We start from the raw sequence: 27,607 nt of genomic DNA on the forward strand, positions 1-27,607 counted from the left end.
GCTGATGAATCAGACACTGTATGGCGCTACACTGACAGCTCTTCCCACAGTGAGTGAGACTGCAGCGTGTGAGCTAGTAAATGATCCATCGACAGGTTAAGAGAGAGAGGTCTGTCAGGTTAATTCTGACACTATCAATCCAAAGACGTTTAGCAGTGATGCAGGAAATGAATAGCTTGGGGTGTAATTAAGTAGGATTATGCATGCATATTGAACAGCAATTGCGATTGCCAGAGATCCCGGCGTGTCCCAGGAGAATGAAAGGTTTCACTATTCATTCAGCATTTGAATGATGAAGGGAAAAAAAGAATCAAGAAGCACAGAGGTGAAATGATACACTATTTAACAAAATTGGTGAAAAGTCTGAAACATTAACATCCAAGTGTCTCTCAGAAATAGTTTGGAAGCTTGAAGCATACTAGGGACTGAAAAAAACTAAGGATTTAGAGAACTTATGTATACTTGTAACAATAAAATGCAGGAATACCCCTTTAAAAGCAGGCACTCTATGTTGGACAGGATAAAATGATGAACTCGATTAAAGTACTTTTTGTACAGTTCGGTGGATTCATTTTCATACATACGTATGTGGTCAAATGTAAATTTCCTTGGAAATTAGTTACGGCTATCAAATGTTAAGAAACCGAGATCTGGGTATACTGCATTTTGAAAATAGGTTGAAATCTGTTTTTGCATTTGTACTATTTTGTACTGAAAACATAAAATACTCAAATACATAAATATTAAAAATGAAGGTTGAGTTTAAATACTGAATCTTGTAAGAATTATATGGTTAAATGACCTGTATTGAACCTCACACACTGGTCTGCACTTTCTCCTCCTGTGTGCAAAGTAACACATTCAATTACATAACTATATTGCATAATTCAAAATAGTATCATATGAGAATCTCTTAACGTGGAAAGTGCAATCCACTGTACATAACCTACCTCCATCAGCAATCAACAGGCATAAGATAGGGGTGGGCACCGGGCAGAGAATCAGTAAAACGTTACCCACTTGTGTAGCCCCCTGCCGCTCTGGTGCAAAGACACTACCGCTGCTGCTGCTGTGTTGGACTTACATGCTCAGGCATCAAAACACTGGCTGTGCAGTCGTGAAACCGCCCTGCTCGCCTACTAAACCGTAGCACAGCCTCATCTTCTTTGCGAGGACACAGAGGCACAATTTTAATCATAACCTGACCTCACAAATCCGTTTGTAGTTTTGTAATATGGGGCGTGCGTGCCACACATACTACTAATCCCTGGATCCTCAGCGAAGGAGGACCATGATGATTTCTGGGACGGTGTTGCCAGGGGGAAGGTGGCGCCTGGGACCTGTTGGAAATGACAGCTGAAGAAGGCGGATTGAAGCACAGGGATCACAATAACAGTAAACGTACAAGATAGCGAAGAAACTCCCTCTCGTCACTGTGTAAAGGGTGTGTGTGTTTGCTATGTTGGACAGCTTTAGCCTGGATAGCTAATGATTGCACTGTGATCCGCTACTCGCAAGCTACCGAGACCCGAGCTGAGTGCATGTGGGTGCGTGCGCGCGCGTGTTAGTGTAGTTATAGATTTTAGTGTGAACGTGTGTTTGTGCGTGTTCGTTTGTATGCGGGGAAGTGTGCCGCTGCACTTAGCTTCGCTGTCCCCAACTGGCATGTTAGCTAGCGTGCTAATTTGACGAAGCTACTGCTAGTTGGCTATTAAAAGAAATGAGCTGACTGTGGGCGAGGTAACTGTAGGCTACCACACCGACCTTATCACTGCAAGTCAAATGGTCTGCTAATATGGTTGTACAGCAAGCAGTCATATGCATATATGTAACGCAGCACATGCTAATTAGCTATTCATATATTACGAATGACGTAATTAGCTATTGTTGACTGTCAGACGGCAGGCTGGCTAATTAGCTCGGCTATTAGCTAGCTTAGCAGCTATAGGAGCAGGGGAGCTTGCTCGCTAATTGACCTAGTTCAGTGGGGCAGAGGCCATGTTGTCATTCCACTCGGCTGAGCTGTGTTTACGTTATAAGTTTGTGGCTTGTTACTTTTAGGTCACACTTTTTAGGACAATTATTTGGACCTGTAAACAAATAACCACTCCAAATACTGTGACAAACTTAATGCACTTGACGCTAATTACTTAAATCCTCTCATCTTGGAATGCGAAATATGCCGTTCATTTTTAACCCATTGCTTAAGGCATGACTCAACCAACTCAATCCCATGGACACATGCTAGGATACAGTGCAGGATAGAAGACATGCCAAATAAACAGTAACCTACCTTTTGTCAAACAACCTACATTAGCATTTTTTAAATTTTTTTTTTAGAAAGGCAGTGGTTTAGCTGTGATTTACATACATTAATGCAAAGGTGTCATGTAAAACACTGATTGCACAAACCTAATTCACTTGAGGCTGCTAAACAGTACTTTTTTTGATAATGTATGATGATAATATGTGCGGTTAAATGTTTTTACAAATAGTCATATCAGGTTAGACCCTGTAACAGAGAATAGTGGCATAGTATGCTCTTATTAGTCATGTTATCAATGCATTTTTGGTCTTTCCGCACTTAGCCTCATTTTAAATGACTTAAATGTTGATTAAAGCTGTAATAAATTGCAACATCACATTTACTGCTATTAAAATGTAATGCTAGTTGTTCCCTGATGTGTTTCTCCAGAATTGTTCCTCAAAGTCTCTTTTTAAAACAAGGCAAGCATTATATTGCAATGAAAAAATGAAGGTTCGAGAACTTAATCGGTCTAAAAATACACTAGGCTGTAAGACACATTATGAAAACAGGCATGCGTTTTGTTCTAGGGTGCTAATAGCTGCCCACAAAACCAATAGGCCTAATTATTATTGCCACTGTGACAGCATAACCATAAACCATCTCTCAGGGGAACCATTAGGACTGAGTTAGTTACAAAAATAGGGCTGGTGTGATTATTAAAATCCTGAAGGTATACATTAGGCTAACAAACCAACAACGATTTCTCTTTCCTCGCCCTTATCGTACAGGGTTGTAGAGATGGAGTCCCTGATGAGTGCGGTGGCGCCGCGCTCCCCTGCCCCCGCCAAGAAGCTGTCAGAGGTGGACTTCCGGTCGGGGGCCACCTTGGAGCAGTTGTCAGCCCAGGTGTCTGAGCTGGTATTACTGGAACAGGGAGAGTTCGGAGACCAGACCGCCTTAGAGGTCCACACCGCCAAGGACTTTATCTTCAACATGCTAGGTATGTCTGCATACATAACACAGTGGATAATATGCTCTGTATCACAGTTTATCCCAAACATTTTCATTGTTTTCCAGGGTTTTCCCCAGTGCATTGTAAGCTTGTAAGTTGCTCCCCACTGGGCCTCAGCTACTGGGGAAAAAATGTAAATGTATTTTTAAGATGTTTTTTAACTACTGTTACAGTGGGGCAGCTCAGTTGGAAACTTAGACGTAGTCATATTTTCAAATCTCCAGTTAGCTTTTAGCACTGACTTAATGTAGGGCCCTATGGAATCCGTTTTATAGCTGTTTTTAAATTCTCAATTTCGCAATTCTGTCCATGATTCTGTCATCACAGAAACTAATTGGTCTCTACATTAATGCTGCCATCAGTCAGCGTCTGGTCCGAGCTGGGCCCTCATTGAAAAAAAGACACTTGCTACCGGTCTAACAACTTTTCTGGAGGAAACACTGTCTTCAATCCTCAAACTGATACGTATGCGGCCATGGTTGCATGAAGCTTTAATTTAGTATGGAGATATGATTATGATGATAAGGTTGGGAAGTTAACACAGGAAAAAGGGTGAAACCTATACTCAGAGTTGAACTCTTTATACAGTGTATTTTCACACCAATTGTCATTCACCACTACATTGTGACACCTAATTTCTTTGCTGTTAACAAGTTGGTGTTAGAATCAAATTCACTTTAGTATCCAACTGTAATAAATGTGCAGAAATATGTCACGGTGTACAGATCCTGAAAACGGGTTTTCCCCGTTGTCCAAACACAGATTAATCTGAACCATGTTTCTTCATTGTATGGTCGTGTCTCCTTCGCTGTCTATTCTTGACCTCCTTTTTCTTAGCATGCAGATGTGCATGTTTCTTAGTGTATGGGAAAAGAAGCATATATCCCCACCCTGTCCTTTATTTACCCAGGGTGAAAGCAGTGAGTAATCATTCCCAGAAACACCCTGCTCCACTCTCACACACTAGTCTCACCTGGAAGCTGCCCAGTGCAACCACAGTCTCATCGGCCGGCTACTGAACATGCCTTAACATGCAGTGAGCTGTGCTTGCACTCAGTACGTTTTATGTGACGTGACGAGTAAAATCCATTTCATACGGGAATAAATAACATAGCTAAGTCCATATCATGTTGTGCTGTACATCTCTATCATCTATCGGTTCTAGTTAAACTTCTCTCTTTGCGTTCAGATGTGGTTGCAGCGGTAGAGGGAACTTCAGTAAGTGTCCAGAAGTAGATTTTGTGTATCAGGAGGCTTTAACAGTATACTGAAATGGATTCAAAAGGGAAGATAGAATCCAAAGGATCTGATGTTGATGTTCATTCTTGAAGTGATAGTTTGGATTTGATATACAGTCCGGTCAACTAAACCTGTTTGAGTCGTGATTCAACGGGTCTTTCACCCGACTCTTTAAATTGACTCATGAGTCTCTAGTATCATTAACTACCTGTAGTCCTACTACAATTCAATCTAAAATGATAACAGCGCCACACACAAACCTCTTGCAACATTAGCTACTACTAGTCCTAGCCATCTTAGCTGCCAAAAGCTTGATAACTTACAATTTTGTAGGCAACCACAACTTCAATGGCCAAATCAACAACAAAAGCCATTCTTTCACTTCTGAAATAACATACAATGTTCTGCACGTAGCCTAGCTAGGCTTACTGTAGGTTTGATGTATAAATGTAGTATGTTACAATGCAATTAGGTCGAGCAGACAGTCAGAAACATTGCAAGCTCGCCTCGGCTTGCCTATCAATACTGACTCAAGTGACTCGCACAACCCGGATCAGTTTAGTGAGTGACTCAGGATTACCCGAATCCTTAAAAGGAATCGAGTTTGCCAGGCCTACGGTCAACGGCTGGTCAGACAAAAAATGGGAATTGACCAACAGGACGGAGCTAAAAGAAAGATGTTAATGCAGCTTAAAAAGAGTTTTTAATTACGTATAGCAGGAGAAATCTTTCCTTTATTTCTGAGACCTTATTCCACTAGACTGCAATCTGTAACATCCAAGTGGTCTTTTCTTTGATTTGTCACTTTCTGTCTGTAGAAATGTAATTATTGGCAAAAAGGACAAAGCTGCAAGATTTCATTTAAACTGGATGGGGACACGGTTCTCTTTTGCAGGCACATGTTATGAGTCAGGTTGTGAGACAGTATGCGTGACAAACACGATCAACACTATAGACTTGCATTGAAATGACACATGTAAAAAGGTACAATATCTTCATTTTAATCCCCTTGCAGACACGTTATTACATGGTTGTTGTTTTTTCAAGTATGCAAAATTAGAGGCTTGTAATTTGTGACAGTGTGGATGATTTGAAACTTGCACATTTAAGCGTCTTTCAAATGCAAAAGGGATTCCAAATGACATGTTGGAATTTAAGCACATCCAGTACATGATTCATATTTTCATTGTGCGTTGCTCTACTCTCCCTCTGTCATCCACGCATGCTTTCTTTCACACTCAACTACTGAGAGATGGGTTTGCTAAGTGAGGCATGAAGCTGTCTCAACTGTGTTGTGTTGTGTTTTTTTTTTTTTTTTTATCATCAGTTGTGAGCAAAAAGTGAAGTGTGTTTGTTTGTCCAATAGGTGGCACTCTGCCCCCTCCCTGCTGTCATCCTTGTTCTCTCATGTCACTCTCAGTCATCCACTGGAAACAAAACATGTTTAGCTGGCATCCGGAAAGTTTTTTTTTTTTCCCCATTTCGTCTTTTAGTTTCTCGCTCAGCTCAACTTTGCAAGTCCTCTGTCCGTCTCGTCCTGTCAGTCTGCAATAGGCCTGCATTCTGCTCAGCCTTTTGTGCAGTTTTTTTAAGTAAAAGTACTAATACCACACTGTAAAAAAGTAGAAGTCCTGCATTAAAATTGTTACTAAAGTACAAGTATGTAAGTATCATCAGGAAAATGTACTTAAAGTATTAAAAGTAAATGTGCTCAATGCAGAAAAATCCTCACATTTTAGAAACTGGAAACGATCCAAACTGTTGTGTCAATCAACTGTGAGTGTTTAATCGGCTCCTCATTTCAGCTGGACTTGTAGGCCGTTATATTGTTGGGCTGTTTCATTTATCATAAAACATTTTATAAACTACATGTGTTTTGTGTGCAACAATCTTAATTTGTAAAGTAACTAAAGCTGTCAGATGAATGCAGTGGAGTAAAAAGTATAATATTTCTCTCTGAAATGTAGCGGAGTAGAAGTAGAAAGTGGCATGAAAAAAAAAAGACTCAAGGAAAGTACAAGTACCTCAACATTTGTACTTAAGTACAGTACTGGAGTAAATGTACTTAGTACTTAGTCACAGTCCACCACTGCTTTTGTGTCCAGAGGTATCATTACGCACAGTTGACCAATCCCTGTCACATTGGTAGTATTCCACTGGTTGACCAACAGCTCCTATAGATTTCAAACCTCATCAAAGGGAGAAATCACACAAATCAAAATGGCCTTCAAGCCTGTTATTCTCCTTTCATTTATATCACCACATACTGTATATTTTACGTGAACTTTTAACAAAATTTTTATCTGCCTTTACTTTGTTCAGATTTCATTTTTTTTTATGATTCTGGTGCAAAGCCCTCTGCTTCCCCTCTTAGTCTGCTCCCACTCTCTTTCGGTTGAGAATCTCCTGGTAACCTTTTTTTTTTTTTTTTTTTTTTGGTTTGAGGCTGCTTTCTCTGGCATAACCACCAATGGTTTGCTGGTATTTTCATACCGTGTGCCTCGGCGCCTGCTGTGACAGCGCTGTCTGTGAAAAGAAAAAAAGTTTGGCACTTATACACAGAGGGAGACGGTTTGTGTTGGATTCTAGGAAAATAAAGTTGCGTACGCGGTGGTAGCTGCATTAGGATCTGTATGCTTCTTAAAGCCCTGCGGAGGATGAAAGGCAGCACTGAAAATCAAATATCCTTTTAATGGAGGGGTCTTGTTACAGAATGCCTCCTGCCTGCTGGAGGAGGCTCGTCGTATGTGCATAGGGGTGTGCATGTGTGCTCGGATGCTAAACACGAGTGGCTGTTTTTGCCAGGTTTTTAAAAAGTTTGAGCTGCAGAGGGGTCCCCACTGTGTTTTGCACACTGTCAGGGAAAAGTAAAGAGAAATGAGATTAAACTGGCACACACACACACTGTACACCCAGTGAATTTCTTCACAGTCTGACAGATCCAAGAAGTGCTCTTATTTACCCTGCGTTTGAGTAAACACTGTGGTTTGCCTTCGGGCAAGCGTGGCGGGGGCTAACTGTATGTATCTTTTTGAAAAACAAAAGTCGGATGAAGGCAGAAATAGATCCACACTGCCGGTGAAGATCTGGTGCTAGGCTCAGACATACCCCGAACCCAACTTTTCAGATCTTAAAAGTTTGTCAGAGAGTTCAGTTCAGAGTTCATCTAGTGAAAATGGATACTTTTGATCCAAGTTAAAAAGTCATGAGCGTTGTCTTTGCCTGGATTTTGACATTTTTTATCTCAGACAAGAAAAATAACCTGTTGTATGTTGAGATATTGAAGACTGAAGTGATTGTTATGAAAGCAAATGAGTTTTTGCTCTTTATGCAGTGCATCAGATCTTCACTTTATCCTCCAGCGACCTCAGCGTCTTGCCTTCCTGTTGGGCTCCTTACATCAGCCCCTTTGTTCTCCACTATTCTTCACACTTAGGCCACTTAGCTTGATGCACATTTGGGGTTAAACAGTGATAAGTGGAGACGGTTAGACAGAGAAAGGGTGATCAGCACCTGAGTTGGTTTCTTCCAAGTCAGGGGGAGACACGAGTCAAAAGTTCACCTTGAGCTGTGATGAAAAACAAAACCAAACAAAGCCTGTGTGTGAGTGAGTGATGGTGCATGAGACCCTGCAGTATCAGTCCCACTGATTGTTGATTGTTGTGGCTCAAAAATATTAATATATTAGCTACTTACCTGTGCCATACACACAAGTCAGTCACAACGAAGCTCTCTATGTGCACTGTAGGCATTGAGAGAGAGAATATATAATATTTAATATTGATATCGTAATATGAGACTAGATATCGTCTTAGATTTTGGATATCGTAATATGGCATAAGTGTTGTCTTTTCCTGGTTTTAAAGGCTGCATTACTGTAAAGTTATGTCATTTTCTGAACTTAACAGACTGAATTTCTATGTATATATATGAATTTCTTTATATATATTTATAAAGCATGTCAACCTGCTTTATAATAAACAAAGACATGGAAATTTTACTTTTTATGATATTGGACCTTTAATATTGGAAGCATTTATCAGACACTAAACGTCTCCTCCTAAACTTTCTAGCCTCTAAGGCTGCACAAACTTTTATGCAAAGGGAAGGGATGCATATTTTATTTTGAGGGGGAAAAAACTGGCAACTTTATCCCCTTTAGGAAAGTAGCTCACTTAGCCAGGCTAGCTTCAGGATGGACACAGTAGCTGGCCAGTCTCTCACTCCTGGCCATTAACACTGGACTTCTTTGTGGATGCTGTTTCCACTGCTGTGACTTCCTGCCTCATTGCAGGGCCATGCTCTGATGCTCAAGAGTTCAGCTGTAGTTTATAGCTTGGGATCTGGGGCCCACATGGCTCCTCTGGCTGACTAATTCTCTGTTAATGCCATTTTGGAATTGAGAGCCTGTCTTCATCTGGCAGCCAGGCCAGATCCATGGCACTGCAACAGTATACGGCTGAAATATTTGGATTTGATTAGTTAGGCTTTGTTTCTGTTTCTGTTCAGTTTTCATCAGCGCAGACAGCAGTGCCAAGCAGCACAGATGAGATGCGTCTTGCCTGCCATAAATGACAGTCATTGTTCCTCACTGACTCACCTTTTTTTGGCACTTGGCAGCATTAAATCTTAATCGTTGGACACCTGGCACAGAACACAGTTTAGATGATGTTCATTAACTTCAGCTCACAACCTCTGTTGCATTAAGACTCTGTAACAAATCAGCCAACAACTGTCTGTCATGTAAACACAGTGGAGTTTCCTGTGACTGAACATGGCCGCAGACACACATCGCATCATCCATTAAGTGTCTTTCGTGGAATCTAATTAAATATGACATACAGAATGTAAGTAAGTAAGCAGTGTTTTGACATCGCATGACATATTATTTACCATGCTGCTCATTTTAATAACCAAGGCTGACATTGTGATTTTTTTTTTTTTTGCTCTTTCATAATCACACTTAAATTATTCCTGAGGCGAAGAGGGAGGAATCACTCACTCTGTAGCTGTCAACTGATTACAGTATCTTATTTGCCGGATGTAGCTGTCAGAGGTGCTGGGGAAAACAATTTAAAAAGACTTGTCAGTAATCCTTAAAAAAATGGATCTAGGGATGTTGGAAAGCACAACCTGACAGATATTTCCATCTTTCTTTCAAATAGCAACATTTCCAGATGCTGGGAGTAGTTGTTTCTCCTTTTATCTTTAGCATAATTAGGATTGCTTTTGAATGTGTATATTGGGTACTAGCCGAAATATAAGGTTAATCATTTAAAGTTCTCATATTGTAAAAAGTTAAATTTCTTTATTAAAATGCAGGCCGAGGTCCTATATAAATACTGTGAAAGTATCAAAATGCTCAATCCACAGAGAAATGGACACAGCCCTTATTTAGAAACTGCCTTTAAACGAGCCGTCAGGACTGTATGATTGTGATGTCACAACTATGCTATATATAGTTAAAAAGTGCTGCTACAGTGCCGCTACAGTCATTCCCTGGCTGCAATGACGGTGCAGCAAACACAGATGCGAAAGACCTGGAAACACTGACCAATCAGAGCGTTTCAGACAGAGGGTGAATACAGGTATATTCAGACAGACAGTATGAGAAAAAAATGAAGATGTTTTTTAACATTAAATCCTGTAAACGTGTTCTAATAGAAGCCCAGTATGAACCTGAAAATTAGCATGATATGGGGCCTTTAATGTGAGACTGAATTGATCACCTCTCTTTCCCTTCCTTAATAGGAATATGGGAGGTCAGGACCAGTTGTTCATGGCTTCTTAAGCAACTAGGCTACCCTGCTGCCCTCAAATGTAAAAGTAAACCGGCAGTGACATTTTTTTCTTTCAGTGATAATGGCCTGTCATTTATGTGAACATGGTATCGCAGTATAGCTGGCATCAAAGCCGCTGTGAAGAGCGCTGAGACCCTGACAGCTTCCTGCATCCTCTCTCTCTGCAGGTGGTTTAGACACACTATGTCTGTCATCCCTCTGAGCACTGTTTGTTGTATTAAACACACACACACACACACACACACACACACACACACACACACACACACACACACACACACACACACACACACACACCTAAAAGGCCTATTTTTGAGCTAATCTCCTGCCTTGATATGAATTCATAAACAGCGAGCAGGCGGAATGGCTGGGTTGCCTGGGATTAATCCTGCTATTAGCGTGCGAGGTGAGGCTGCAAAGAAGTGCCTGTTGAACGGCACTGATAACATCCGGTTGAGACTATATTAGTCAGGAGTCATTTGTAACAGATTGAATTGCTCCTTTTGGAATGAGGCAGCTTTTGAGATTATTGTTATGGCATGCTCTGCTGCTGAATCCGAGTTGTATTGTCTGAAATAACAGAAAGGTCACACAGAGGTAGGGGATGCGCAACAGCAACGGTGGATCATTTTGACTCAGACAACATTCCCTATTTCAGAAACTACTGCACCAAGGTGCCCTGAATCAAGAGCTTGCAGAAACAACATTTAGCAAGACTATCCTTTAAGGGCAAAATATAGGTTTTGAAAGGAATTGCTTAATATTTTAGGACTCTTATTTGCTTTCTTTCCGAGTGTTGGATGAGAAGATAGATATAACAACTCTCATATCTGTCCGTTAAATATGAAGCAACAGTCAGAAGATGGTTAGCTTATATTAGAATAAAGACTGTAAATCGGGACAGGGGCGTGAAGTGAGGGGGCCCTTCGCCTACTTTCTAAACCCCTACTTCTGGCAGCCTTCATTTCGATCTCCACTACACACCGGTAAAGTTTTGTGATTGCACCTTGCACGGTTGTGACGCTATCACGGCGACATATTATTTAGTATTTATTTCTGTATGTCTTACTTTTGTATTCAGGTACGGCACAGAAAATTTTGTTGTACATAAGGTTGACAATAAAGTCTATTCTATTCTAGACAGAAATATAAACACCAAACAAAGTACTCAAATCTGCATCTGTGGCAGTTCCTGCTACAGTAGGTCTCTCCAGGTTCACATCTTGCCATGATGACACACACACACACACACACACACACACACACACACACACACACACACACACACACACACACACACACACACACACACACCAACATACAAGGTAAAAACAATATCTGGCTGTAATTAGTGAACTTTAGAGGTGCTGGTAGTCAGATTTTCTTTTTGCCTTTATTCAGTGCCAGACTAACGGTCCCCTGGCTTGCAGTCTTTAGGCTAAGCTAACCGACTGCATGTTGTAGCTTTATATTTAGCATAGAGACATGAGAGTGGTATAGATCTTCTCATTTAACTCTCAGCAAGTAAGCGAGTAAATGTAATTCCCAAAATGCTGAACTATTAATTTAACTGTTTATTATTTTTGCCGGACAGCCAGACTGCACCGCAGGTAGTATTTATAAGATTTCTGTTGCATACTCTAGGGTGTATAGTCAACTGTCTGCAGATAAATTAACGTATATAAAAATAAATGCAAAAGAATGTGATTACTGGCTTTGTCTGCATCTCAGTTGTTGGAGCAGCCCAGTTTCAGACCCCTTTCTCTCTCACTTTCAGCAGCCTTTTCCAGCAACAGCACATAGAAGACAGTCATCGGCTTATTTAGAGAAATCCCATTTTCCAGAGAGATTTCCAGAGCTATTTTTGTAGTCGATCAAACCAGAGGTGTGTGGCAGAATACTCTCACTTTGCTGCGCGCTGGCTGTGATGAGAAAGGACGTCTTTCCCATGATGCCGCTGCTCTGCTTCGGGGATTTCTCAGCAGTGTGACTTTGTATCTTCATTTTGAAAGCGGGCATGTCTGAATGCACCCGTGAGGGGTAAAGTATAGGTTATGCGTATTCTTTGGTATAGGTGTCTGGCACAATGTCTGCGCAATTACTTTAAGTGTAGCTATACAATTCTTATACCATACTTGTAAACCACCCATGGGACCTCTCAGTCAGATGGCCTGTTTAATATGTTAGGCCATGCTGTATTGATGCAGTTCAGTCCTTAAGTGTGCACACAGTATAGACAGTAAATTAGTTTTTAAGACATTTTCATGACATATTTTTTATATTGTGAGGCAGGGGAAATAACTTACGGGTTGGCCTACCCTGCTGGATATATTGAAGGGGAAGCTACGCTTTATATAAACGTGTTTGGACAACATTCAACATCCCCCCCCCCCCAAAAGTAATTTATCTTTGTCAAAAAAGAGTGTTGTCGCTTGTCCTCCCTTCATTTTTGCTTTAAGTCTTCAAAATAGTTTTGAGCATCCCTTGTCCACACTAAATATGCATGCAAGTAGTTTGATTTATTAAATCTGTAAGTACTGTATAATAAAAAATGCAGGGCAGGGCAGCGGCTGCACATCTCCGTGGTGTTTGTTTATGGCAATCAAAGTTATCTCCCAGGATTACAGTTGTGATGATTTATTGATGTTAAAATCAGATATTGTATTTCTTTTTTTCCCCCCAGCCTCATCTCCTGGAGCAGGTCATTTCAAAGACTCCTGCAACAGCGCGATTGCTCCTTGATTGCAGCACACACATGATTTTTAACCTTTTCCGTTTGGGTGATGATTTTACTGTAGCTAGATGTTCCAGTATATAAAAAAACCCTTTCATAGTTATTAGGACGATGCATTAAGGTTATTGCTGCTAACAGTAGTATGTGAAAGCATGCCATTAGGGCTGCAACAATTTCTTTCATTGCCAGTTAATCTGTTATTTTCTCTATGAATCAATTAAATATCGTTTAGATATCGTCAGAAAATGTCAATCTGTGGGGGGGTTTTCAGAAACCAGAAAATATTCACATTTTAAGAAGGTGAAATCAGAGAATTTTTATAACTCAAACCGATTAATCTATTATCAAAATAGTTGGCGATTAATTCAACGGTTGACAACGAATCAATTTTTTTTTTTGAAGCTCTATATGCCATGCAGGTGCCGCCAATAGCCATCAAATAGTCCTTTCACAGATATGGAAGTTGGGTTTGGTCCAAAAAAATAGCTCTTATGGAAAAATGTCCCTCTAATGGAAATCTACATTCAAAGACATTTCTTATAGGATTAGGATTTAATCCGTGGTTGTGAAACCAGCCTAGACTTTCTCCATTCCAGCTCTATTCTCAGACTGTGTGTCTACAGGCACATATGTAGGAGTGTGTTCATGTGTGAAATCCAGGCGCGTGTGTGTATGCGTGCGTACGTGCGTGCATGCGTGCGTGCTTGCTGGCTGTTGCCCATTAACGCAGCGGGGGACTGTGCGATTTGAGAGTTTGGATTTAAAAAATAGATTAGGTTCCTTGGAACGACCTCAAAGTTCCCGCAGCCAGTGTTGGAGAATGAAGACGCCTCGCTAATTGATACAGTTTTTCCTCTCTCTAACTGAAGCCCCTGCTGGAGAGATAAGATGTTCTTTATTCCCTTTTTTCTTTTCTTTTTTCATCAATCTTTTCTTCGCCTATTTGACCCAATTCATCATTGGCAGATAAAACCAAACAAATCAGAGGAGTTGTAGCTTTAAACTTGTTGCCCTTTGGCTGGCGTCTGATCCCTTCCTCCCTCTGACACTGTCTTTTCCTGTCTCTCTTTGATCTGCCCATCCAGTCTTTCTCCCCTCATTTCTCCATCTTTCCAGCCAAACTGAATTCAAGCTCTGATAATCGATCGGTCATAGTTTGTTTCGCACGTCGCATGACCAAGCCCTCATCTCAGCTCGGAGACAGATGAGTTAAGTATTATGCACTTTTTGCAATTATAGAAAGTATGTATTTGTCATATCACTCAACTCTGCTGTCCTTTAATCACCTTAGACAACTCACCAAGTTATTTTGTAACAACTAGGGACCTCATCACAAAACGACAGTCGGCGGAATTAAAGAACGGCTTGTTTATTGCTAATACCGTGTGGTCAAAATTAAATGGTTTATTATTAATAATGTAATAACAAGCACCCAAATGAGGCACCCAAATCTGTGTTGCTATTCTGTCCAGTAGATACCGGTCGTTTAGGCACCGGGTCTCGATACCCAACCCTAGTAACAACCTATAGTTCTGCTCAAGACACTCACACTAAAAGGGACCATCGCATTCATTCAGACCTCTTTAACAAGTCGGGGAATCGGGGAGTGTAGTTCTTCACCAATCATTATCAGATAGTAGTGGACACTTTTTGACCTTTCAATCTAGTTAAAACATAGCTGAAAGAAAGTCTGACCAACACTTATTGAGGCAGGCTATATGTAGGCTAGTCCCATTACACTACAGTGTTTCCCTGCTTATATAACTCAAAGGCGGGTCAGCCTTTGTCTTATCTGCCGCCGTCTTGGTTGAAAATTAAGATTTTTTTATGTTTACGCCAAAACTATCGTGCTTTTTATCAGTAACTGCTTTGATGCGCTCCCAAGCGAATGCACATTACCCACATTAACCCACGCAAGTTTTTCAGCTTTGCCACCTTTGTCTTAAAAGACCCCAGGGGAAACCCTGTAAAGGTGGGGTTGGGGCTCTTCAGCTAGCCAAAACGAAACGCATAAATACAAACGAGTGAAATAACATATTATAATCAAATTAGTCTTCGTGCCTTCTGTAAGTCCAACAACTTAATTTGACATGTGGCCTAACTTTCTGAGTTAAAACTGCGCCAACCCTAAGAATATATTAAGGTCCATTGATAGTGAATTCATGATCACAGTTCATATTCATTGTCTACATATTAATTCTGATCTTTCCTGAGGTATCCACGTAAAACTAGTAACTCTTTCATGAAGTGAAACATCTGTTGCATATGGGATGATGAAACTCTTGCAGATGTCATGGGAGAGATGAGAGTTGAGCTGAGGATCCTGAGGAGAACTTTAGCACTCTGGATATGTCAGGAGATGAATGGCGCTCGTAGCGGCAGATGAGCTGATTCTGCTGAGGAATAACAAAAAATCCAAAGATGGGCTGTCGCATACTATTTCTTTTCATTTTGCTTTTTTTCTAAAGCAAAGCACCAGAGAGATCCTCGTAAGCACAATTGACTTTGACTTCCACTTAAAGTTGCTCGTTCATTTTCAGTCTCTGGGTGTCTTCCCACCTATTGTATTTTAATATTCCATCACACTGCTCTACCTTTTTGTTATAAAGTAGCAATTTGTTGTTGTTGTTGTTGTTGTTGTTGTGTGGGATTCTGTGGGTGGGCATGCTGTTCTCGCAAAGGGATATGTTCCTCAGTCAGACCATGATTGGTTGGTGGTAATTTATTAACATGGATACTTTAAGTACTACACATCAGGATGAAGTAAACGGCATAAAATTAGCCGTCTCAGTTTCAATAGTTTTGTCACTAAATTTCCAAAACTGGAAGCGTTGAGAACGAGTTTCTATTGCTGCCACTTTGTGAGTATCTGGGGCTTTTTCTATATTTTGCTTCCGACTCACAAATTCTTAACACACGCTCAGATACACACATGCCACTACATGAAAACATGCCAGTGAGGTTGTGTGCCCATGTAATTGGATGAGAGGAATCATGTGGAGCTTTTTGCCCCCGAGACATGGCCTGCCGGCTTGGTCTGATGCCCCTGTTTCAGCTGCCTGCAGCCACTTAACTGCCCTCACAATCTCTCCCATGTAACTGGTTTTTAAGTGTCCATGCGTTACCTTTGACCTATTAGTAGCTGGCAGTTAGCGCTAGACCAGCACAGGTTTGGTTCGCAGGATCAAGCCTTTCTCAGTTGCTCTTTTAAGCCTGAAAAACATAATTGACTTGCCTCCAGTGCTGCAGCTCCCATGGGCCCAGAGCCTGGGAAGTTTACAGCACAGCTAAGTAGCCATAAAGGGATTTGGAGGCTTGACTTTCTCTCATATAAACTGTTCAGAGAGGAGAGTTCAGAACACTTTTTATTTTTATCAATGTAATAAGATGATCATTGCTAGTATTTCTTGCCCCATCAGACTTTCTTTTTAGTGATATTACCATTTTCTGCAAATTAACTAAACAAACTACAAAAATATGACCCACGTTGTAATAATGAAAGATCCTCGTAAGCACAATTGACTTTGACTCCCACTTAAAGTCACTCGTTAATTTTCTATCTCTGGGTGCCTTCCCACCTATTGTTTTTTTACATTCTGTAAAACTGCCTTAGCTTTTCTAGCTTGGCAACGGCTGATGTGCGGGTGGGGGGGGGCTTTGTAGCAACTCATTTGGCAACGGCTTGAATGTAACGGACGTTCGTTAATATCAAAAAGTTATGTACTAAAGCTTTAACTTTCGTTTACAGGGGTCTTTAATTTCTGTTACAAAGGTAATATTTGAAAACAAAATTTTACAGACTTCTTAAATTTTCTTGTCCTTTCGTAGGATTGAATAAATCCTGTGACGTTATAAATGAAATTTTGTGTGGGTAACGTTAAATTTACTCAATTTTGTATTTTTAGTTTCATAGCATAAGAGCTCTATATGCCACCACTATTTCATTAATTTTATGTTATCAGAGCCCAAACACAATTTTTTTTAAATTTAGATAACGTTACTTGGTATGCTTCTTTTCTCGGGCTTAAAATCCACACCGATGTACAATTATATGGCCGTGAACTTGGCAATGACTTTTCATCCTAGGTGGTATTAAAAAGGTCTTAAAAAGAATTCTGGGGGTACCCCGGCAATACATTATCACACATACCAATGGCTAAGAAAAAAGGAATTCTGCGCAGTGTGATTCATTTTTTTGGTTTGTCTCTTAACCCACCCCACCCCCCCAAACCATCCCATCCAGGCTTAGTCCAAAAGGTAGACCAGCGCCTCCCGGTGGCCAACGAGTACCTGCTGCTGTCCGGCGGGGCCCGGGAGGGCGTGTTGGACCTCAGCCCCGAGGACCTGGGCGACTACGCAAAAGGGGCCGACTTTGACCTGGACTTCACCCTGCTGGTACCCGCCCTCAAGCTCCATGACCGCAACCAGCCAGTCACCCTGGACATGAGGCACTCGCCGCCCTGCCACTCGTGGCTCAGCCTTCGCCTCTGCGACTCCAACGTCATGTCCCGCTGGAGCATCTGCTGCCAGGAGGAGAACGGGTTTCCCCCTGAGGAAGACGAGGAGGAGGAGCAAGAAATGAGTAAGTAGAATAAGTATGATCACTTTTGCGAGAGCAAAGGATGAAAGAACAGCGACGAGGAAATGTGGAAGAGGGGGGAAAAAAAGGGGGAACAAAAGGTGAATGGATGGGGCGCCCTGGTAGCTCACCTGGTTGAGCGTGCACCACCATATACCAAGGCTCAGTCCTTACTGCAGCGGCCCGGGTTTGACTCCGACCCGCTACCCTTGCTGCATGTTATCCCCCTCTCTCTCCCACTTTCCTGTCTCAAGCTGTCCTATCCAAAAATGGAAAAAAAAACCAAAAAGTAATCTTTGAGAAGAAAGGGAAAATGGATAAAGTAAGAAACAGAACAGAAAAAGAGCAGCAGGGATAGTATGGAAAGACAGTGGAGAGAGGATGGGTAAACAAGTGTAAAAAAAGAATAGAAAGATGAAAAGATAAGTGATGAAAGAGAGGGAAGAGTGGATAGACAACGGCAGTGGAGAGTGGAAGGAATGGGAGCTGATTGAATTTAGTTTGTGTTTCACCGAGATAATTTGATGCATGATGTTTTGATGCAATTTTGCCCGGCGAAGCTGCAGCCGAGGCTCCGTTTCTTATAACTCCTCAGATAGGTGAGACGGGAAATGGCTCCCCAGGAAATACATGCTGAAACATTTATGAGTAGAACTTCACAATCGAAAGTTCACGCTCACGCGGCAGCTTCCAGATTACACGGCGGCATCAATCTCCCACGCGCTCGCGAGCGCGAGACTTCCAAGATGAGAAAAAGTAATGACATTTATTGATATGAATGCCTTTAATTTTCAGCACTTTTCTCAGCAAATTACATTTACCACATTTTCTGCTCGTCTCCTAGCGTTTCCCACAGGATCTTATGTTGCTGTATTGGTGGCGGGATGGGGTGATTTAGTCAGGAGTAGTAGACAGCATGTACGTGCATCACAGCAGAATCCCGCTGGAAGGTTAAAAAGAGGGCAAAAGTGCCAAGAGTTCAAAAAAGAATTTGAATTCTTTGCAGTAATCTCTGTGCTTTAGACAGTAAACTGCATGCTACAGGTACCCAAAGGTCTTCTTTAGGGTTGCAACAACATGCAGTTTGCTTGTTTTGTCCAGCCAACAGTCCAATATGTATATTAGAGCCGCAAAAATCGATTTTCAAGATTTGTAGTCAACTATTAAATCAGTCGCCAACTATTTTTGATAATCAATGAATCGGTTTTTATAAAAAACATTCTCTGACTCCAGCTTTTTAAATGTGAATATGTTCTGGTTTCTTCACTCCTCTATCACACTCGTTGTGGACAAAACGAGACATTTGAGGACGTCTTATTGGGCTTTGGAAAACACTGATGGACATTTTATAGACCACACAACTAATCGCTTAATCAAGGAAAGAATCGCTAGTTTCAGCCCTGATGTGTATTGTATGACGTTGACTAGGGGTGCAGGATATATCGACTCAATATCGTTATCGCGATATCAGGTTGCGCGATATTATACCGAAAGTCTTGCGATAATTATGCGATATTTTGTTTTAATTGTGAAGCGTTGCATCCCGCCCGACATGTACCCAAAGAGTATAGAAGCAACAAGAGGCGAAACTCAATGGAACGTTTTGTTGCATTCAGTCCTAGATGGCGGAGCTGCACTCAATAGAATGTTCCATTGCAAGCTGCAGCACAACGTTCTATTGAGTTTCGCCTCTTGTTACGTCTATACTCTTGGATGCACCTCTCGAAAAATACACATCACTTGGTAGCGTTGCATTTCCCCGGACTCATTTCCTGGTTCTCCTTGTCCATAAACAACGTGAAATCAAGGAGAGGGTTAACTTCTCCTGCTCCAGATTTCCCACCGTGGTCAGAAAGAACAGGGGAGACACTTTGTTTCTCTCACTATGACTCTAGAGTCGCTACTCACTCCGAAGAAAATCGCCGTCACTGTCTCACTTCTCCCTCGCTCTACCACACACTCCCCACACACACACACACACACACATGCCAGCTCGACACACACACACCAGCGCACAAGTATAAACATCAGCTGCGTGGAGCCTCCGCAGAACCATAAATCAGTGAAGAAATAGACAGAGACAACCAAACAAAGCGAAAGAAAAGAAAGGACCTAAAGAGAGAGCGAAGGGAGCCAGTGGAGCAAAAAGAACACAAAAGTAAGAAAATGAGTGTTGCTCTGGGAGACGACGAAATAACAGAGATTGAAGAGGAAACTTTAGTGGCCAAAAGTAATGCCTCCTCGGTAGCTAGGAAATATTTTGGCTTTAAGCCAACATATGTTGCATTGCATTGTTTTTTATACTGTAGTGTACATACAACCAGTACATGTCCTGTTCTATATACATGCTCTTTATATATTTATTTTATACTGTACAACCAGTACAACATGTCCTGTTCTATATACAGTGAGGAAAATAAGTATTTGAACACCCTGCTATTTTGCAAGTTCTCCCACTTAGAAATCATGGAGGGGTCTGAAATTGTCATCGTAGGTGCATGTCCACTGTGAGAGACATAATCTAAAAAAAAAAATCCAGAAATCACAATGTATGATTTTTTAACTATTTATTTGTATGATACAGCTGCAAATAAGTATTTGAACACCTGAGAAAATCAATGTTAATATTTGGTACAGTAGCCTTTGTTCGCAATTACAGAGTAACTGTAACCTTACAGTCAAACGTTTCCTGTAGTTTTTCACCAGGTTTGCACACACTGCAGGAGGGATTTTGGCCCACTCCTCCACACAGATCTTCTCTAGATCAGTCAGGTTTCTGGGCTGTCGCTGAGAAACACGGAGTTTGAGCTCCCTCCAAAGATTCTCTATTGGGTTTAGGTCTGGAGACTGGCTAGGCCACGCCAGAACCTTGATATGCTTCTTACAGAGCCACTCCTTGGTTATCCTGGCTGTGTGCTTCGGGGTATACATGGCCCCGGTCATCCTCTCCTTAATACAGTGCAGTCGCCCTGTCCCATGTGCAGAAAAACACCCCCAAAGCATGATGCTACCACCCCCATGCTTCACAGTAGGGATGGTGTTCTTGGGATGGTACTCATCATTCTTCTTCCTCCAAACACGGTTAGTGGAATTATGACCAAAAAGTTCTATTTTGGTCTCATCTGACCACATGACTTTCTCCCATGACTCCTCTGGATCATCCAAATGGTCATTGGCAAACTTAAGACGGGCCTTGACATGTGCTGGTTTAAGCAGGGGAACCTTCCGTGCCATGCATGATTTCAAACCATGACGTCTTAGTGTATTACCAACAGTAACCTTGGAAACGGTGGTCCCAGCTCTTTTCAGGTCATTGACCAGCTCCTCCCGTGTAGTTCTGGGCTGATTTCTCACCTTTCTTAGGATCATTGAGACCCCACGAGGTGAGATCTTGCATGGAGTCCCAGTCCGAGGGAGATTGACAGTCATGTTTAGCTTCTTCCATTTTCTAATGATTGCTCCAACAGTGGACCTTTTTTCACCAAGCTGCTTGGCAATTTCCCCGTAGCCCTTTCCAGCCTTGTGGAGGTGTACAATTTTGTCTCTAGTGTCTTTGGACAGCTCTTTGGTCTTGGCCATGTTAGTAGTTGGATTCTTACTGATTGTATGGGGTGGACAGGTGTCTTTATGCAGCTAACGACCTCAAACAGGGCATCTAATTTAGGATAATAAATGGAGTGGAGGTGGACATTTTAAAGGCAGACTAACAGGTCTTTGAGGGTCAGAATTCTAGCTGATAGACAGGTGTTCAAATACTTATTTGCAGCTGTATCATACAAATAAATAGTCATATTTATTCATACATTCATACAAATCATACATTGTGATTTCTGGATTTTTTTTTTTAGATTATGTCTCTCACGGTGGACATGCACCTACGATGACAATTTCAGACCCCTCCATGATTTCTAAGTGGGAGAACTTGCAAAATAGCAGGGTGTTCAAATACTTATTTTCCTCACTGTACATGCTCTTTATTTATTTATGTTATACTGTACAACCAGTACAACATGTCCTGTTCATATCCCCAACCAGCACCGTCAGACACTGCCTACCAAGTTTTACCTCGCCACTGTCGCATTAGCCACTGCTAATGCTTGCTCTTGGGGGGAATTACTGGAATTGTTGGGGCTTTGTAAATTATAGAGTGTGGTCTAGGCCTACTCTATCTGTAAAGTGTCTCGAGATAACTCTTGTTATGATTTGATACTATAAATAAAATTGAATTGAATTGTTCTGTAGACACATGTTGGACCAGTCCAATATGACTGTCAGTTAAAATAAACCCTGTGTTGTAAGAAAACTTGTTTTATTTGTTATAAATCTATTTTGATGCGTTTTCCCACAACTTTTGGTAATTTTACATAGGTTTAAAAATATCGAAATTAATATCGATATCGCAGTATTCATTATCGATATCGCAATATCACAATTTTTCAATATCGTACACCCCTAACGTTGACAAAAACAGAGAGAAAAGTAGTTCTTTGAGAAGCGGTCCTAGTGTTGGTAAATGTGGTGTGCTGGTAAGTATGGAGAGACCCAGTATTCATCCCTCTCTCGTCCCTCTCCCACCCCCCCCCCACCCCCCCTCGCTCAGGTAAAGGCTCTATCCCCTCCCTGGACTCCCCTCAGTCTCTGGACGGATGCTACTTCTCTCCCTCCCTGGTGACGGACTGGTTCTGGGGGGTGGTGAGCGAGGCTGTGGAGGAGCTGAGACGCAGCCCCCAGAGAGGCATTCCCAGCCCGGACCGACTGGAGAGGAATGGTCCCCTCACCACTATCATCCTCCAGGTACACATCGCTGATAATTCATTCAACCTTTATCCTCGAGAGATCATTTTCAGTGGCATTGAGTCACAAGACAAATACAGACTTACAACAACACAGAAAGTATGATCATCAGAAATATAGAAAGACAAAAAAAACATTCCGAATTGGAAAGTGATTTGATAAATACATTGGGACAATAGGGATGCAAAAGAAAACACAAGCAATTACAAGTAGAAGTTTGCAGGTTTATAAAAACAGCACAATTGAGTTGATTTTTAAGAAAGTGCTGTAATTTGTTCCAGGACTCAGGTGCACTTAAACTTTTTTTTTCCAAGTTCAGACCGAGCTCGTGGAACATGAAGTAAAAATAATACAGTTGACTCCTTCTGTCTGAATGGTAAAAGGAATGTCAGGCTGCCTAAAGGTTTTTCTGTGAAGTTTTTCTTGTCAACAAATCCTCTCCTCCCTGCAGGCTGGCTCTAGCCGGGTGCTGTACGACCTGCTGCCTGTGGTGTCGTTTCGTGGCTGGCCTGCAGTGGCTCAAGGCTGGCTGACTGCCAACCACTTCTGGGATGGTAAAATCACAGAGGAGGAAGCCATATCTGGCTTCTATCTGCTGCCCTGCTGCTCCCCGCTGGGCGGTCGGCCCGACAGGGAGTGGAGGCTGGCGTTCTCACGCAGCGAGGTGAGTGGATTGTAAATGTACGTTTTTATTTTGGTGTCATGTTTAGTGCCACCTTCTCTTGGGTTTAAAGCAACGTTTGTCAGATTTTTCTTTCTTTGTTTCTTTGCCAGTTTTCTCTCTTTTCATCCCACTTTGCTTATCTCTCAAATATTCACATCGAGTTTACCACTGTCTCTTTAATCCTGTTCCCGCTTAAAGGTATAGTAAGTGATGTTAATCCAATACCCTATTTGTCAAATTCAGTGAATATCTCCTCACGGTCATCTAGCTCTATCTTTTCTGTGTGCGCTGAAAAAACAAATGGAAAACAAACAGAAAGGAGTGCACGAGCCACAAAACACTATTCCAGCCAATCGGCAACAGGCAGCGACATTTGATGGTAGGGGCGGGAGGGGGGAGGCAGCATGTGAATGTGCTGGCCAGTAGTTGTCTGTCTGTGAATCTGGGGGGGCGTAGCGTCTGAAGGCGGGGTTGTATTTGTTTGGCAGTTGAGTTCACATATCAACAATCTTTGTGCAGAATCACTTACTGCATTCTTAAGTCATTGGTCCTCAATTTCTCTTATTACCAGGTTCAGCTGAAGAAGTGCATCCCTTACCCCATGGCCCAGGCTTTCCAAGCAGCCAAAGCTGTGTTGTCTCGTATCCTGGCTCGCCCACGCGCGGGCCTCAGCCTCTACCATCTGCGGACCCTTCTCTTCTGGGCCTGTGACCGACTTCCTTCCGCCTATCTGTCCTGCTCCGATGCCGACACCCCTGGCCGCCTCCTCCTAGGCCTCCTGGATGACCTGGCTCATTGCATCCTGGGTAAAAACTGCCCCAACTACTTCCTGCCCCAGTGCAACATGCTGGAGCACCTCACAGACAGCCAGGCACTGCTCGTCGCCAGGAAACTGGCCCACGTGCGCTCGGATCCCAGCGAGCACCTGCGGGCGGCCCTGGACCAAGCCCAGCAGGCGGGCCAGCTGAAGAAGGAGCTAACAGCGAGCACCAACGGCCACGGCTCCCCCGGGCACCACCCGGCCAACGGCATCATCTCCCCCTCGGAGGACAAGCTGGCACAGCGGCTGCAGCAGTTGGTCACCGAGAACCCTGGGAAATCCATATCCGTCTTCCTCAACCCGGACGATGTCACCAGGCCACACTTTCGCATCGATGACAAGTTCTACTGACGCAGACGTGCTGCAGAGGAGACGTGTGGAAATGTGTGTGTCTCTGAGATGTTTCATCAGAGGCTTGGGGGAGTAAAAAATCAGGCAGGTGTTTTTCTTCAAAATCCTGCAAGCTGAACCCACTCCTGCTGTTCCCCATCCCAACGCTGAACAATGCAACTAAAAGCCTTGCTGCTTGACTGACTCTTCAAACCAAAAAACACACATGTCCTACTACTGACAAATGACGCCGACGTCGCACAACAGACACGATGTCACCGAGCAGTTGCCACGGAGGCGGCCCTCTCCTAACGAGCTGGCCTTAACGAGACTTATCAGCTGGTGCTACCAAGACGAGGGCCGGCTTTAGTGGTGTGTAATAAGTCGTGCAATGCAGCGTGCGTGCATATGTACACCTAAGGGTTTTCACATATTACTTAAAATTCTAAAGACGGAGGGAGAAAATCTCCTTGATTGCTGCATTTCTCTCCTTTTTAGTTTAGATCAGAGCAGAGTGGCTGATTTAGAAAAGAAAAATCCAGGTGTGGCTGATGTAACTGAATGTAATGTTGTGAGGCGAACTGCAGAGTCTAAACCAAGAATCTCTTTTCTCTGTCAAATACATTAATCCCTCTTTTTTTTTTTTTTGACCCCCACGCCTCGATTTATGGCATCTTTTTGATTTCAAACAAAATCTTTCTCAGGTATTCATAATGCTTATCCTTTTTTAATGTACACTGTATGATTCTTAAAGGTCTTAAACTATATTTCAATGGCGCTTACATTTCGTTGGGTAATGGAATGTACCAAAGAGCTGCGTTTGAGCGGTTTCGTAAAGAGAAACATTCCTCTTACATATCCCTAAATATCTCATTTTCATCGTACGAATGTTGATTAACCTTTTCTCCTTCTGAGAGTCTGGTCACATGAGCATTATAAAATGGCAAAAGAAAAATTGCGGCGAAATCAATTGATTCCAATGGAATGGGTGGCGATTAAGTGCTTGCGAGGCAAAGTAAATTCTGACTTTTGAGGGAGTACCTTAGAGTCAAACATGGAGGAAGCTATTAGCTTATTAGCTGTATTGCATCATCCAATTATATTTAACCTCCTCTGTTGGAGTACAATCAGCCCCACGAAAGAGGCTTTGCAGACAGTTTGGAAACAGGAGTCAATAGCCATGTTTCCATCCGCTCGTTTTTATGCGTAGTATCGGATGAAAAATGCCTCATGGAAATTCTGTATGTTTTGTATGTTCGATCTCATCATCGGATTTTCTCTTCACGGTAAACGGCTTATGCGATATACACACCGATGGAAGCGTGATTTGCCGAATATAAATAAATTGCAGTCGTTGTTGTCTTATTATAGCTTGATATGTCGCTATCAGCCGGCACATAAGCACTAGTACAACTTGTGCAATATGAATCATTTGTAGTTAGACAGCGCGATCCATTTTGGCTAGCAAAGCTTTGTTCGCAAATGGTAGCTCGAATGTTGTGCGATTCGGTAAAAATGCATTGAAACACCTTAAAATGTCTCAAATCTATTCAATATACCAATTTGATTCATGTGGCGTCATTACGCACAGGTTTTTATTCGCTTTAAAGCCGTTGGATGGAAACACACTTTGGTAACCCTTTACTTGAAGGTATCTACATAAGAGTGACATGACACTGTCATGAACACATGACACTGTCATGAACACATGAACCCTAACCCTAACCATAACTCTAACCATAACATGTCATGACAAAAACCGAATGACACTGAATGAAGCATTATGTCATAAACGTTTATCACTTGTTTATAATGTTTGACACGTTCATGACACTGTCATGTCACTCTTATGTAGATACCTTCAAGTAAAGTGTAACCCACGTTCACCGGCTTTAGTGGCACAAATGTTTTTAGCGAACTTCAGATAATTCGATTGACAAGTGGATAAAGACATAGCCACTGGTACAAATCGTCTCTAGAAAATACTGTGCAGTATCATCCCGTTAGCGGTGGAGCTAATGAGTTTGCTTACTTACAATTAGCAATCAGTTAGGAAGCTTGTTTCCCCTTTTATTAAATGAACTGATGTACAGTCTTGAGAACAAGGCTCAGTGCAGAGAACTTGGAGAGAAGCTCGGGCAACTATTTAGACTGGTTCTGTTCTGGCTGGCTAGCTTGTTAGCGGTTAGCTCGCCAGCTACAATCGCTCACAAAACTAATTAGTCGACTCATTTGATTATTTGATAGAAAACAAAACAAATTAGCAACTGTTAACAACTATTAATAATCAATTGAACCTCTTTCAAGGAAATATGCCAATTATTCTCTGATTCCAACTTCTCAAAAATGATGATGATTTGATGCTTTTCTTTGTCATACATAATAGTAAATTGAATATATATTTTGGGTTTTAGACTGTTGGTTGGATGAAACGATGAACTTCAAGACATCAGTATGGGCTCTGGGACATTATAATGTCATTTTTCACAGTTTTCTGATTATACAGACATAATGATATACCAATAATGGTGTGACTCTCAGCCGTAATCACTGCACCACGAAGCTTCTTGAACCCTGTTATTTATGCTGGTTCATTTCACTGTGCTACTTGTGGTGTGACCAGGCCTCAAAAAACTGAAGACGGTAACGTTAAACGTATTAAACTGGTTAATGATGATGTAATACAATGTTTGTTTTTTTTTCCTGAATTGTACAAAGATGTAAGAGTTGTTACAATATTTGAGAAAATCCTTGAAGGTTCTTCAAGTTCGCCAGTTTTGTTTTCCTACCTGAGCGGACATTTTTGGTCTTTCGTGTTTGGAGTGTTAAGGTAGGCCCTTTATTAGAGAGTTAGAAAATATAACCCTATGTACAGAGATACAGGGAATCAAATTAGCAGGAGTGTATTGATCAAATAAAAAATAAAAAAAGGTCTGTTTTGTAGAAAAAGACAAGTACAGAATAGCTGTAGAGTCAGGACTTTGGCTATTTTTATCGACCATAAGGAAGGTACTTAACTGTCCCCGCACGTCTTGTTGCACATTACGTAAGCGTGTCTGTTAACATCTGGCTGAAAGAACAAACCGTTTTGTGTGTGTGTGTCTCTCGTTTTGATTTTTTTCGGAAACTGGTTCTGCCTTGAGTGCTTCTGATAATTGTCCCCTGCCTCCTCTGCTTGGTTTGTCTTTTTTAATAAGCTCTGTGTGTGTACGTGTGTGTTCACCGAGAGACGAACCGCTCAGCAGGACGCCCAGATGCTGCCCAAAGAATTCTTTCCTCAGTGGGTGTGTGTTAGTCTATGGGTCCTATCGGTTCTCAGCAGACGAGAGACATCCACAGGGGGATGGATGGAGGGAGGGAGGGAGGGAGGGAGGGAGGCCCTCCTC

At 41.9% G+C, this 27,607-nt stretch overlaps 1 protein-coding gene across 4 annotated transcripts; it reads left to right on the forward strand.

The window, feature by feature from the left end:
* Positions 1–1,025: 1,025 nt before the first annotated feature.
* tmem102 (transmembrane protein 102) lies at positions 1,026–25,866 on the forward strand. 4 transcript variants are annotated; one of them, XM_036005463.1, is made up of 7 exons: positions 1,751–2,284; positions 3,037–3,248; positions 17,278–17,616; positions 22,214–22,407; positions 22,859–23,071; positions 23,643–24,265; positions 24,316–25,866. In XM_036005463.1, the coding sequence occupies exons 1-6, from the start codon at positions 2,271–2,273 to the stop codon at positions 24,240–24,242; spliced, it is 1,572 nt and encodes a 523-aa protein (XP_035861356.1). In that variant the 5' UTR covers positions 1,751–2,270; the 3' UTR covers positions 24,243–24,265; positions 24,316–25,866. The 4 variants fall into 4 exon arrangements, with proteins under 4 accessions (XP_031144377.1, XP_031144378.1, XP_035861356.1 ...); XM_031288517.2 differs by lacking the exon at positions 1,751–2,284 and adding an exon at positions 1,026–1,444 and having other exon boundaries at positions 23,643–25,866; XM_031288518.2 differs by lacking the exon at positions 1,751–2,284 and adding an exon at positions 1,453–1,740 and having other exon boundaries at positions 23,643–25,866.
* Positions 25,867–27,607: the final 1,741 nt, after the last annotated feature.

Source organism: Sander lucioperca, chromosome 9 (assembly GCF_008315115.2).
Source record: "Sander lucioperca isolate FBNREF2018 chromosome 9, SLUC_FBN_1.2, whole genome shotgun sequence".
Classification (NCBI taxonomy): domain Eukaryota; kingdom Metazoa; phylum Chordata; class Actinopteri; order Perciformes; family Percidae; genus Sander; species Sander lucioperca.

Coding starts and splice junctions, on each gene's coding strand:
- tmem102 (XM_036005462.1), top strand. Junction 3,249..17,277: donor CTTTATCTTCAACATGCTAG/GTATGTCTGCAT, acceptor CATCCCATCCAG/GCTTAGTCCAAAAGGTAGAC. Junction 17,617..22,213: donor GGAGGAGGAGCAAGAAATGA/GTAAGTAGAATA, acceptor CCCCTCGCTCAG/GTAAAGGCTCTATCCCCTCC.